Source organism: Equus caballus, chromosome X, assembly GCF_041296265.1.
Source record: "Equus caballus isolate H_3958 breed thoroughbred chromosome X, TB-T2T, whole genome shotgun sequence".
Lineage (NCBI taxonomy): Eukaryota > Metazoa > Chordata > Mammalia > Perissodactyla > Equidae > Equus > Equus caballus.
Genome location: NC_091715.1, coordinates 115,942,691 through 115,956,070, shown reverse-complemented (window position 1 = coordinate 115,956,070; position 13,380 = coordinate 115,942,691). Strand labels below are relative to the sequence as shown.

At 47.8% G+C, this 13,380-nt stretch overlaps 1 protein-coding gene across 2 annotated transcripts in view; it reads right to left on the bottom strand.

The window, feature by feature from the left end:
• SLC25A43 (solute carrier family 25 member 43) overlaps positions 1-11,923 on the bottom strand; it is a 37,675-nt gene extending 25,752 nt beyond the window's left edge. The window contains exons 1-3 of one of the 2 annotated variants that reach the window (XM_023634376.2): positions 11,576-11,923; positions 5,252-5,493; positions 2,515-2,687 (exon numbers count right to left, since the gene is read on the bottom strand). In XM_023634376.2, coding sequence (XP_023490144.1) covers positions 2,515-2,687; positions 5,252-5,493; positions 11,576-11,838 — 678 coding nt within the window. In that variant the 5' untranslated portion in view covers positions 11,839-11,923. The remainder of the gene's footprint in view (positions 1-2,514; positions 2,688-5,251; positions 5,494-11,575) is intronic. The other variant, XM_023634377.2, reaches the window with a different exon arrangement.
• Between the last annotated feature and the right edge of the window lie 1,457 nt (positions 11,924-13,380).

Sequence of the window (13,380 nt, the reverse complement as noted above, 5' to 3'; positions counted from 1 at the left end):
CTTGATGGCCTGGGGCAATATCCATTATATAGTAAGTGAAAAAAGCAGGATACTAACTTTTATTTTTTTATTTTTGAGGAAGATTAGCCCTGAGCTAACATCTATTGCCAAGCCTCCTTTTTTTTTTTTGCTGAGGAAGACTGGCCCTGAGCTAACATCCGTGCCCATCTTCCTCTACTTTATATGCGGGACGCCTACCACAGCATGGCTTGCCAAGCAGTGCCATATCTGCACCCGGGATCCGAACTGGCGAACCCCAGGCCGCAGAAGTGGAATTTGCAAACTTAACTGCTGTGCCACCGGGCCACCCTGACACTAACTTTTATATACAACAGGAACACAATTTTGTAAAAAATAACCTTCTGCATATATGTGTTATATATATTTGTATTTATGCACACACATATACATACATGCATACACATACGAACATACACAGAAGAAAAACTTTTAATCCCTATAGTGCATAGGTATTGGGTTTATAGGTCATTTTTTTTGTACTTTTCTGTATTTCCCAAATTTTCTATAATCTATGTTGCATTACTTTTTTTACTTTGGTAAAACATACATAACATAAAATTGACCACTTTAACCATTTTTTTTTTAAGATTGGCACTTGAGCTAACAACTGTTGCCAATCTTCTCTCTTTTTTTTCCTTTTTCTCCCCAAATCCCCCCAGTACATAGTTGTATATTTTAGTTGTGGGTCCTTCTAGTTGTGGCATGTGGGACGCCGCCTCAGCGTGCCCTGATGAGTGGTGCCATGTCCACGCCCAGGATCCAAACGGGCGAAACCCTGGGCCGCCAAAGCAGAGCGCGCAAACTTAACCACTTGGCCACCAGGCCGGCCCCCCTTTTTAACCATTTTTAAGTGTATATGCATTACTTTTCAAAATTAGGAATAATGGTTTTTATAAATTAGCATGCACTAAGTAGGTTCTAAACCTGCATGTAAATTACAATTACAACAATGTGACAATTACTTGTTTGTTTGGCTGAAGGACAGGAAAGAACACAACCTAGACAGATGAAAAGTCTGATGGATTAGAGCAGGAGAATCGGGTGTAATCCTGATGTCTATTGCTCTGAAGGCAGCTTTTCTTCACAGGTTGAGATAAGTACAGTCGTCCCTCAGTATCCATGGGGGACGGGTTCCAGAGGAAAGGAAAATCCACAGACACTCAAGTTATTTATTCTATCAATGAAACGGCATAGTATTTGCATATAACCTATGCACATCCTCCCGTATAATTTAAATCATCTGTAGATTACTTATAATACCGAATACTATGTAAATGCTATATAGCTGTTATACTGTATTGTTTCCGGAATCATGACAAGAAAAAAGAGTTTGTACAAGTTCAGGACATATACAATTATGGTAGGCCTTTCCATCTGCCGTTGGTTGAATCTGCGGATGCAGAAACCAGGCTGTCGAACCCCCAGTTACAGAGGGCCAGACTGTACTTTCCTGATTTTTAGTGCTGAGGTAAGTGAGGCCCAGCCCAGCCAAGAAAGCCACAGAGAGAAACCCGGGGGCGACTGAGCAGCAGAGGGACAAGTTAGAGACACGCAGAAAAACAAACTCAGCTGGGACTGATCATTGAAAATTGGATTCAACCGACCCCAAAATAATATCCAAGCAGCTCGTCAGGAATATATCAGTTGTATACACTAAGATTTGCCCAGCGGAGGCCAGGAGGCAGGCGTGCCTCTGGCTGTGGAGTTTTCAGGGAGGCCAGCGGACAGGGAGCAGGACTCGGGGGATGCGAAGCCTCAGCCCTAGGTGATTCGGAGCCCGCCCCCACTGTGCAGACCTGCCTGTCACCCCCAACCTTACTTGGACCACTCTGACTTTATTTTGATCAAAATTGGCTGATTCTAGGTTAAGCCAATTACTCACTTCGGGACCTCTGATAGCAGGCTTTTGCCTCTATGGTCTATAAAGAAAATGTGAGTTTTCCCAGGTGACAATTAGGAAAATGCAGGGCCAATCCGACTGAGACACCGACCCATTTCAAATGCAGTTATTTCCTCAGCAAGGGAGTCAGGCACTACTGGACCATTGTTGTCGATAGTTCCCAGCTTATTTGGGTTCTTTCCAGCCTGTTTCGCTGAGGTAAGGAGCGGCTATGAAGGCAAAAAAGTGCCGTGTCCTCGCTGCAGAAGCTGCAGGGAGAGCAGGCGTTAAGAGGCTGCACTGATGTACCAGGCGGTGGCAGCTATGAGGAAGAGAGGAAAGAAAGCTGGGCCTCATGTGGAAGCTTCATAAATGACCTAAAAAAGCGGAGTATGGGAATGGGAGGTGGTTTGGGCTTGAGCCCATAGCCTGGAGGTCAGCAGCAGAAATGCCGTGGAGCGGGGGTTTGTGTAGTATTTGTGTGAGCAGTCACGAGCTCCCTGGAAACCCGGCGTCACTCAGGGTGGGTGTTCTTTGCTGTTGTTACCTGCCCACAAACACTTCAAGCATCATCCCCCCAACCCGATCCGCCCCCCCCCAACATAACTCCTCACCTGCATCTTTCTCTTCACCGTGTCGAAGGGAAAGGAGAGGGTTTGGGTCACGGCAGCAGCCAGGCAGACATTGGCAAAGTTCTGGAGGAGAGAGAACCGATCTCGGGGTCCGTTCCAGATTTTCTCCAGGTTCATGTACACTAGCAGGGAGCCAGCAGAGAACGGGAGAGCGCCTGCAAAACAAGACCGGGAAAGGATGCTGCTGTCTCAGGAAACACGGGCTTGAGAACATCAATGCCCATGGGGAACCCAGGAAAGTAAACAGGGCCGGCTCTGGGCTTGTAAAACTAACTCCAACCGAAGCAGCGGGAAAGAACTTTCTCAGGCGATGATAATGTGCTAGACTTTGATAGGGGTTGTGTCATTTGACAAAATGCATCAAATGGTTCCCTAAAGCTTTATGCACTTTACTGTATGTAAATTTTACTTCAAAAAGAACCATAAACATGGGCCAGCCCAGGGTGTAGTGGTTAAGTTTGTGTGCTCTGCTTCAACCGCCTGAGGTTCACAGGTTCAGATCCCAGGCACAGACCTACCTACTGCTCATCAAGCCATGCTGTGGTAGCATCCCACATACAAAAGAGAGGAAGATTGGCACAGATGTTAGCTCAAGGACAATCTTCCTCAAGCAAAAAGAGGAAGATTGGCAATGGATGTTAGCTCAGGGCCAATCTTCCTCACCAAAAAAAAAAGGGGGGGATAACACAAGTGGGATCCCTCATCTTTAGAAAAATATAACATTTAAAAAAACAGTTTTATTATAATATTTATAATAATGTTTATTTTAAATAAATTTTTATATAGTATTTACATAATAATAATAAATAATATTTATTTAAAAATGATGCACCAACCTCTCATTTACCTTCACTCAGAAAATGCTTATGGAGCTCATGCTATGTGCTGGGCCCTATGTCAGGTGCCAGGACTACAAAGAGGAGTAGACTAATTCCTGGAGATGCTCACTATCTAATGGAGGAGACAGCTGATATGTGCTATCATGGGGGGCTATCCAAAGTGCTTTAGGTGCACAAGGATCAGAGAGATTAATTTTGCCTGGGGGAATCAGGAAGGACTTCATAGAAATCTTTTCAACTGGGTCTTGAGGGATGAGTAGGAGTTCATCAGACATTGAGAGAGTGGACAGGCAGAGGGAACAGTATGTACAAAGGGAGTGGTATTTCCAGGAAATGCAAGGATTTCTGTATGGATGGAGCATGAGTACAGGCGGAGGAGTGGCAGGAGATGAAGTACGACGGGCTGGGGCCAGGTCTGAAGGATCTGGTACGCCATTAGGAAGTGGGGCTTTTCCCTGTAGCTCAGGAGTCAGTGAAGGCTGTTAAGGAGGGCAGTGGAATGAGGGTGGTGAAATGATCAACCTGCGTTTAGAAAGATCACCACATCCTGGCAACAGTACACAGGGTGGACTGGAACAGGAGTGACCCAAGACTGGGACCAGGCAGGAGCCTCTGGTAAGTGTCTGTGGGAAAGATGATGAGAACAGGATCTAGGACAGAGGAGGTGGGGCTGGAGAAGGGGGAAAGACTTGAGAGTTGAGGTCAAATTGACAGCACTTGGTGACTGAAGTGGAAGTGGCGTGAGAGGAGGCGGTGAAGGGAGTCTAGGTTTCTTCTGGCTTGGGCCACTGGGTGAAAGGAAGGCAGTCTCATTCATTAGGGAACGCAGGAGGAGAGCAGATGTGACACTAATGAGGACATCAGGTTTAGTCTTGAGTTTGATGCGTCAAGGGAGCAAGAGGTGAAGCGTCCAATAGCAGGTATTCGTTATGCCGCTGGGAATTGGTGGCAGTCAGTGGTTAAGAGAGAGAGGGCTCTGGGGTTACATTGCTAGGCTCTTTCACTTTCTATCTATGTGAACTTGGGCAAGTCACTTAGCTTCCCGAAGCATCTATTTCCTCATCTTGTAAAATGAGGCTTAAATGAGAAACTGTATGCTAAGCATTTAGCACAGTGCCTGGCACATAGTAAGCACCAATAAATGTTAGTTGTTGTTCTTATAGAGATGAGTTTGGGAGTAGCAGAGAATAATGATGCTTGTTTAAGCCACTAGCTTAGATGAGGCCACCTAGGGAGGGTCTGGAAGGTGAAAAGAAAGCTAAAGGAGCCTGGGGAATAGCGATAGGTAGGGGGCTGGCAGTGTCAGATGAACCAGATGAGTCACATAAGAAAGAGCTGCCAGAAAGGTGGGAAAGGCAGCCAGGAGACTATGGGATCCTAGAAGCCAAGTTTCCAGATGAAGGGGTGATCAAGCTCATCAAATGCAGGAACAAAGGTCAGCTAAAGGGCGAAAGTCTATTGGATTTGGCAACTGGGGGTCCCAGGTAACCTGGGGGTGTGTAGTTCCGGCAGAGGTTACAAAGACCAGAGAAGACACGGTTGCTACCTTGGTTGTGCTCAAACGCATATGTATGCACACCGAGACTCCTTCCCGCAGTCCGACGGGGAGTGAGCGGGATTGTCTTCCTATCAGTTTGCGCTGAGCCACTTCCACTCTCTGTCCTACTCCCCTCCCTGGGATGTGACAGGCCAAGGTCAGAAGTGAGGCGCACGGCTATGGAATAGAATGAAGCTAACTGGCTCTTTATGGATTTAATCCATATGACTTTGACCTTGACTGCAAAACAGACTTAACTGGTTACAAACGAAGGTATACGATACATTCATGCATTTCAAAGAACACAGCCTTTTCTTGGACAAGGTGAAAAGTTCCATCTTACCTAAAACAGTAAGGGAAACCCCTCGATAAAGGGCCAGGAACCCTTCCTGTTGATAAACAGTAGAAAAAGCATGGAGGATACCCCTGTAAGACGGTTCCAGCATGTTCTGCACAATCAAGCGGGTTTTGATGAGGTCTGTAGGATATGTCACAATGGTAGAAACCATGCCTGCGAGACTCCCAGCCATGATGGAGCTCCACTGGGAAATATGGCCCAGGTCATCCGTGAACAACACGACAAACCTGGGAGAAAACAGGGGGAAAAGCCCAAGGGAATCAGCCAGGGGTTGTGCTAGAGTGCTCCACACTACTTCTCACAACGCTTTCCGGGATTCGGAAAGGCTTTACAAGTGAAAATTACTATCCTCATGTGTTAGGATTAATGAGTCACACAGTCATTTCTACTATATTTATATAATTCTAGTTAGCTCTACGGAAGAGAGGCTCAACCCTCTTATTTTTATCTGCCCTTCTCTCTTCATTTTAAGCATTTTTCCCCTTTCATCTGCGTAACTGTCAAGCCTGGCTTGCCTGGGGGGTGTAAATGAACAGAAGTACTTGGTAAATACAGAACTGAAATGTGCTCCTTTGGTTTTGTTAAAACTTAAACGCAATTGCTTGAAATGATGACTTTGACCATCCCCAGTAATTGAGTTTTAAAAATATATTGGTTTAATAATTATAGGAGAAGATGCACCACCCCACTAGTTGTCAGGAAATAAAATAAAAACAATAACACGATACCATGTCTCACCTAGCAATTGGCAAAGATTAAAAAGTCTGATAATATCAAGCGATCGTGAGGACGTGTGGAAACGGGAACTCTCACCACTGTGGGCAGAAGTATAAATTGGTACGGCCACTTGGCAGTACCTAGTAAAATCGAAAGAATGCCTGCTTTCACCCCAGCAATTCCATCTTGCACGCGTACATATGAAGACACACATAGCATTGTTTCTAAGTGTGAAAAAGTGGAACAACCTAAATATTCATTGGCAGGGGAATGGATAAATTATAGTACATTCATACAACGGTTACTATAGTTAAAATGAAAGAGCTTAGAAATATGCATTAACATGGATAAATCATAAAAGCATAAAGTTGAGTGAAAAAAGTTGCAGTGACCTATAGTGTATGATAACCATCTATTTAAATTAAGAAACACACCCACAAAACCATACCTTATATTATTCATGGATAGATACAGATACATGCTAAAAAGTGTAAAATGGACCTTCAGGAGGTAGAGAATAGGTGGGACTGGGAATGAGAATGAAGAGGACTTCAGCTTTATCTGCAATATTTTATTCCTTGTATTAAAAAAAGATACTTGGGGGCTGGCCTGGTGGCGCAGCGGTTAAGTGTGCACGTTCCGCTTCGGCGGCCCGGGGTTCGCCAGTTCGGATCCCAGGTGCGGACATGACCCCCCTTGGCAAGCCATGCTGTGGTAGGCATCCCACATATAAAGTAGAGGAAGGTGGGCACAGATGTTAGCTCAGGGCCAGTCTTCCTCAGCAAAAAGAGGAGGACTGGCAGATGTTAGCTTAGGGCTAATCTTCCTCAAAAAGAAAATAAATAAATAAAAATAAAAAATAAAAAAAGATACTCGAAGTATCTTTTATATTATTATCTTTCATGTCAGTTCTGGATGGTGGATATATGAGTATTTGCTAGATTATTCTTTGCGTTTCTCTGCAATTTTACAATTTAGCAAAAAATGGCTTTGAGTGGACTTTTCCAAAGCGAAATAGAAGGCCACTCTGTGACACCCTTCCTTTTGGAAGCGGTGCACCCCCAATCATGAGGGCCTCAGACGTTGTTATTAGGGGACTTTTACACGGTACCCATTCCCTGGCCAGGAATTTTACTCCTTCTTGCTGATGAGGGAAAAATCAAAAAGGGCTTGGAAACAAGGAAAAATAATATTTTCTGCCAGAGAGTGGGGTAGGGAAAGAGGGAGAGCGATAGCAAGGGTTTGAATAAAAGAAAAGTGAACAGAGCTAGGCTAAAATAGAAGTATTACATCTTTTTAAAAATGAGAACATCCCCAGTTCTTTGGCTTTCAAACTGCCAGTGAAGAGCTGTGTTTCCTGCTTCTTCAGTTTGGCAGCAGGCTGGGGCCCTCTGTGCAATACATAAGAAAAGTGGGTGTTCAGATGAAAGCATTTAAGGGGTTCTAGAACAGCTCCTCTGCTCCGGAGTAAACAGTCATTGATTAAAAACATCCCCTTCAGGGGCGGGCCCCGCGGCCGACTGGTTAAGTTCTCGCACTCCGCTGCGGTGGCCCAGGGTTTCACCCGTTCGGATTCTGGCTGTGGACATGGCACCGCTCATCAGGCCATGACTTCATTTTGTCAACCCACCTTAACTGCACCAACTGAAACAGTCGTTTGAGTTAACCAGTTACATTTTAAAGGCGCAGGTAACTAAAGCAGGCATTCACCAACGGGCCATTCGCCTCAGTTTCACTGCCTGCACACTTCCTCGTTCCTCCTCCTCGCTCCCCTAGCTAATCAAGTTGGAGGGGAACCTTAGGAGAGACCGGGGAGACAGAGGGGGTGGACATGCTTGACTGGAGGGGTGGTCTGCAGCAAGCTGGAACAATCTAGAAGAAAATGGAGTTTGAAATGCCAAAAGAAACACCATTCATCCTCATCGCCTCACTCATTCCCCATCCCACTTTGCCAGTTCCAGGGCATCAATTAATTAATTCCCCATTCATCGAACCTCTACAATGTGCTAGACACTGTGCTAGCACTCACATAGATCATAAGAGAGTTCACAGTCCTGCCAAGGAAATGACTGGAGGGCCAATAGGACAGCAGGTAGGCCCTCGGTTCACTGAAGGACTCGAACTAGGAAGAGGAACCCTGTCCTATATCAGATTGTTCTATAAAATAGGGTCTAACTATCAGATATACATAATTAAAAAGAAGAACCAAAATAAATCCTTTTTTCTCAGACTCTTACCATCTGATACAGAGACAAGGACCACCAATCCTTCCCCTTAGAATCACAGAGTCAAGGCAGGCTACCCTAATAGGCCAACAATGGTGTCATTCTGGTCCCCACATCTTAAGCTCCTGTCTGATTGGCTGTGACAGCACTGTTCCCCTTCTGCTCTTCCTCCCACCCCCACATGCACAAAAGCTTTTTCTAGAGAGCCTGGATAGGATGGTGAACAGCACTAACCCCTTCCTTTCAGCCACACGGATATTACACACACCCTGGATACTTGTAATTAGAACTGCCAACACTTCAACCTAACATGTTAGCAGCCAAACACAAGCTCATGAAGTGGTTACACAATAAGGAAATGGCATCGGTTATGAACAACCTCAGAGCTGCAGGCACCCAAACCAATGTTTATACAGCTAGGCAAGCAGTCGTGGGGTAAAGGCGGGTGAGGGCCTACTTTTGATGCATTTGAAAGCCATCCATTGTGTTAGGTATTATTTGTTTATTACAAGAACCTAGCTCCTAATTAACTCTACTGAGTGGACTCTTTTGATCGTAAATACACAGACATTTCAGCTGTGCGATGGTGGGGGCAGAGCCCTGGACTAAGGAGCCAGAAGACCTGGTTTCAAGCTCCAGCTCTACCAATGTGTTTGTGGACAAGTCATGTAACCACTCCATTCCCTGAACGTTCTGGATGTGTATGCTTTGTTCAAACCCACGATCATAGGCTGTGCCATTAGCCCCAGCCAACTGTTTTGCAAATTCATGGTCAGGAAAGACTAGAGATGAATCAGTATAATGATGGACCAAAGGTATCGTCTTTACGTAGCAAGGATGGCTCCATGCTTAATCAACCTCTTTGCTTTCTATGTCTAGCCATTCACTGAAATGCTGCCTCTTAGTTTCCAGAAAGAAAATAACCTTGCAGCAAAAAATTATTAGCAAACCTAGCCTGTGTAACTATCTGTTCTTCCTCTCCCACACGTCCCCTCTTCTCCGCTGCCACTGTTGCCAGCCAATTTCAGGTGCCCTCAGTTGCCACATGGACCAGTGAAACAGGTTCCTAACTGGTCCTGCCACCCCTAGTCTTCCTCCTCTCTGGTTGGACTGCCCTGCCACCACCAATAATTGCTGTCGAATTGCTTTAATCACAGCACTCCCCCACCCAATCTCCCACAGCTATCCTTGCATACTAAGTAAAGTTCAAACTCCTTAACCCGGCCCTCCAAGATCTCATTCGAACCTGCTTTTCTGGCTGTATTTCCCATTACCACTGTAGACACACGTTATGCTCCAGTCATGCTGCATGCCTTCCTGCCTCTGTTTCTTTGCTCGTGACGTTAACTTGCAGTATCTTTCTCCCCATCTTTGCCCAGTGAACTCCTACTCATTCTCTCAAGACCAAACTCAGATGGTTTTTCTCCTCTGTGAAGTCTTCACATATCCTCCTCCTTATGCCTCATCCAAAGTGTGAATTTCTATAGCACTTTATCTCTGGCAATCACTTGCTACGGACACACTGATCTTATTCTTCTCTTACTCTGTAAGCTCTTGGGGCACAGGGACCAGGCCCCTTTCATCCTTGCACCGTCCCCAGCATCATGCACACAGCGGGTACTTAATGAAGCCTCACTAAATTAACGTCAAATGAATGCAGAGAGAAAGGCAGTGTGACGTAACAGAGTATGGGATCTGGAGTCAGAAGGCCAGGTGGTGGAGCTCAGCTCTGTCACTGACGAGCAGTGAGGCTGGTGTGAGCCCAGTTCTGCATCTGTAAAATGGGCATAATACTTCCTGCCCTGTGGACCTTCCAGGGCAGGAGGCAAGAGTTGTAAAAGTCCAATGATGTACACACATACACAAATTGACAATTACATAGAGGTGATGGATATGTTAATTAGCTTGATTGTGGTGATCATTTCAAAACATCAAGTTGTACACCTTAAATATATACAATTTTTATATGTCAATGATACCTCAATAAAGCTGTCCAAAAAAGCCAATGATGTATATATACTAGGTGGTTAGCAGAAATGCCACAAGACTTATACCAGCCTTTGAAGTTCTCCCTCCTTCCCCTTGGTACACATTCCAAAGGAAGATTTCCACACCACTTTGTGGAGAATACAGTGGAGTGAGGAGAAAGTGAGTCCTTAAAACTCAAAGGAGAACTGTTTACAGGCTGCAGGCCAGATGTTGCTGAGGGCAACGGGGGCTGGGAGAAAAGAGAGACTCGACAGAAATGCCCCCGATCTCACTACCTTCCCTCCCCAAAGGAAGACAAGGTAACTCTACGCTCAGGCATGGGCGAAATGAGTGCTGGTCTAGAGGACTCAGTAATGAGGATGATGACATCCAGTTTGTCAGCTGCCAAGTGAACCTTCCAGCTGTGGCCTCCCAGAGCCAAAGGCAAATTCCTTTGCTAGCCTTCAAGGCTGAAGTAGGTAGGTGGTCAAGCCTGGGCTGTTTGACTAGTTCAGAGCCATGGCCATTCTCCAGAGCTGGCGCCGTACCCACCGAATGAGGAACACAGGAACCATCCCCCCAAACAGAAACGTCTCTTCCTGAAACTCCATCACTACCATTCCATTCTTTTAGGTGTTGTTTTCAGTTCAAATGCAAATATCTCTGAGCTCTGAGAAAGCTTTAAGACTCATGCATCATTTACATCTTTAGATCGTTTCCTAAGAAGCTGCTGTTGTTGTTAGAGAAGGTGGAAAAAGCCCAAATTCTGAGGTCAGTGGGCGGCGAGAGTGGGGTGAGTCAGTGGGCTGGGGGGACGGGTTGCAGCTCGGGGAGGGGAAGCTGCGGCATCTCCTGGACTCTAAAGGCAAGCTTCATTTAGGTGTGGGGGTGGGGTGTAGAAATCTGTGGCCTTTTTGTGGCAATGGATTGGGTCCTCTCCCCCTGCCAGACACTTTCTTCTCGGGGCTGTGGTCACACAGACACACTCGCATACCCACACCTTCAAAAGGGTCTCTCTCCTAAACCAGCCAAGGCAAAATTTGCCAAGTTGGTGGACGGTGGGAATGGTTAGGAGCCATCTCTCTGGAGATCTCTTCACTCCTTCCCCCCAAATGTCCTTCTGCCCCATTCCATCTCCTTGCTCGTCCAACCTCGAGGCCGACCCTTTCCGGGCCAGGGCTGCGCCCCACGGAACTGCACCTGGCAGGGCAGGAATCCCAAGAGAAAGTGAAAATCATGGGGACCGCGCCTTTGGGCCAAACTGCCCCGAGGGGCACCCACGCGATCCGGAGAAGGGCTGGGGCCCAGGCAGGGCCCCGATCGCGGGCCCCTGGGCGGGTCGGAACCCCCGCGGACCCGCCCCCCGCCCCCCGCCCGGGGGCCGCCCGCCCGCTCTTACTTGCGGTAGGCGGCGAGTTGCACGGCGCTGCAGGGGAAGAGGCGCAGGCACGCCAGCGCGTTCCCCTTCCACAGGGCGCGGGGCCCCTCGGCCCGCCACGCGCGCAGCCCCGCGGCCCACGGCCCCCGCGCTCCGTTGACCTGCGCCAGCACGGTGGCGAGCTCCAGCGGCGCGGTGACGCTGAGGCTGAGCGCCCCCGCCAGCCCGGCGCACAGCAGCCGCTGGCCGCCCGTCAGCCGGCCGTCCCGCCGCCAAGTCGCCATCGCACCCCGCCCGCCCGGCCCCGGAGCCCGCGTGGCTCGGCCTGGGGCTCCCGGGCTCCCGGGCTCCCGGCTGCGGGGCCCCGCCCGGCGTGGGGCGTCCCCGCGGGCCGGCCGGGAAGCCGGCTCCGCCCCAGGCGGCCTCGGAGCCGGGGTGGGGTCGAGGAGGCGGTCCCGGGACGAGGCCTCGCCGATTTCTGTCTGCTCTGCAGTTGGCAAGTTTCTGTTTGCAGTTGAGAAAGAGTCACCACGTTGTCTCAAGGCCTAGCCAGCTAGACTTTTTTTGGTTTTTCTTAAGTTCCCGCTTTGCTTTTCCAAGGGCACCTTTTTTTTTTTTTTTTTTTTTAAAGATTGGCCCTGAGCTAACATCTGTCGCCAGTCTTCTTCTCCCCAAAGGCCCCCGGTACATAGTTGCGTATCCTAGTTGTGAGTGCCTCTGGTTGTGGCACGTGGGACACCGCCTCAGCATGGCCTGATGAGCGGTGCCATGTCTGCGCCCAGGATCCAAACCAGCGAAACCCTGGACGGCGGAAGCGGAGCGTGTGAACTTAACCACTCAGCCATGGGGTCTGTCGCCCAGCTAGACTTCTTGTTTCCAAGCGGTCAGTGCTGCCTCTGCCTCGCTTCCTGTTTACCCCTTTTCTCCCTTTCCACCTTCCACCTCGCCCTTTTCCCCCTCCCGCCTCGGTTCTCTTCTCTCCAACCTCTGTTTTTTCTGCCCAAGAAAAAGCCTTGCAGACTTCCCAGTGCAGAAGGAAAACCTTCTATAATATAAACAGCTGTTACCTATCAGGCCCTTGTCAAGTATTGGGCTTTACAGACATCATCTCATTTAATCCTCAAAACAGTCCTGAGGAGGTGGGTCCTCATTATTGCCCTGATTTGGAGAGGTTGTGGGTGTGGGGGTTAGAGCTTGGACTTTGGAACCTGCTTTAGAATCTTGGCTCTGCAGCTTACCAGCTGTGTGACCTTGGGGAAGTCACTCAGCCTCTCTGTGCCTCAGTTGCTTCATCTATAGTTTCTTCCTCTAGGGCTTGTTGTAAGGATTAAAGGAACAATGAGACAGGTAAGCACTATGTATGTGTTAGCTATGATTAGATATTTTACACAGGAGAGAACCAAGACAGAAAGATCAACTTGCTCAAGGTCACACAACTACTACCAGGCAGTCACGATTCAAATCTAGGTCGGTTTTATCCACTAACATCCACTAACAGCTACAGTAGCATCCACTATGACTGCAGAGTGTAACTGGAGTAGGGACACTTTCAGTGTCTCTGTTAGCTAAGAGGACAGTAGAGACAAAGAAGGGCTAAGAGTGATTTGGCCAGAATCCAAGAAGGAATTTGATAAGTTAAAAAAAATTTCAAATTTCTCCTTGTCTCTCTTTTTAAAAAGCCACATCAGGGGCTGGCCCCGTGGCCAAATGGTTAAGTTCGCGCGCTCCGCTGCAGGCGGCCCAGTGTTTCGTTGGTTCGAATCCTGGGCGCGGACATGGCACTGCTCACCAAGCCACGCTGAGGCAGCATCCCACGTGCCACAACT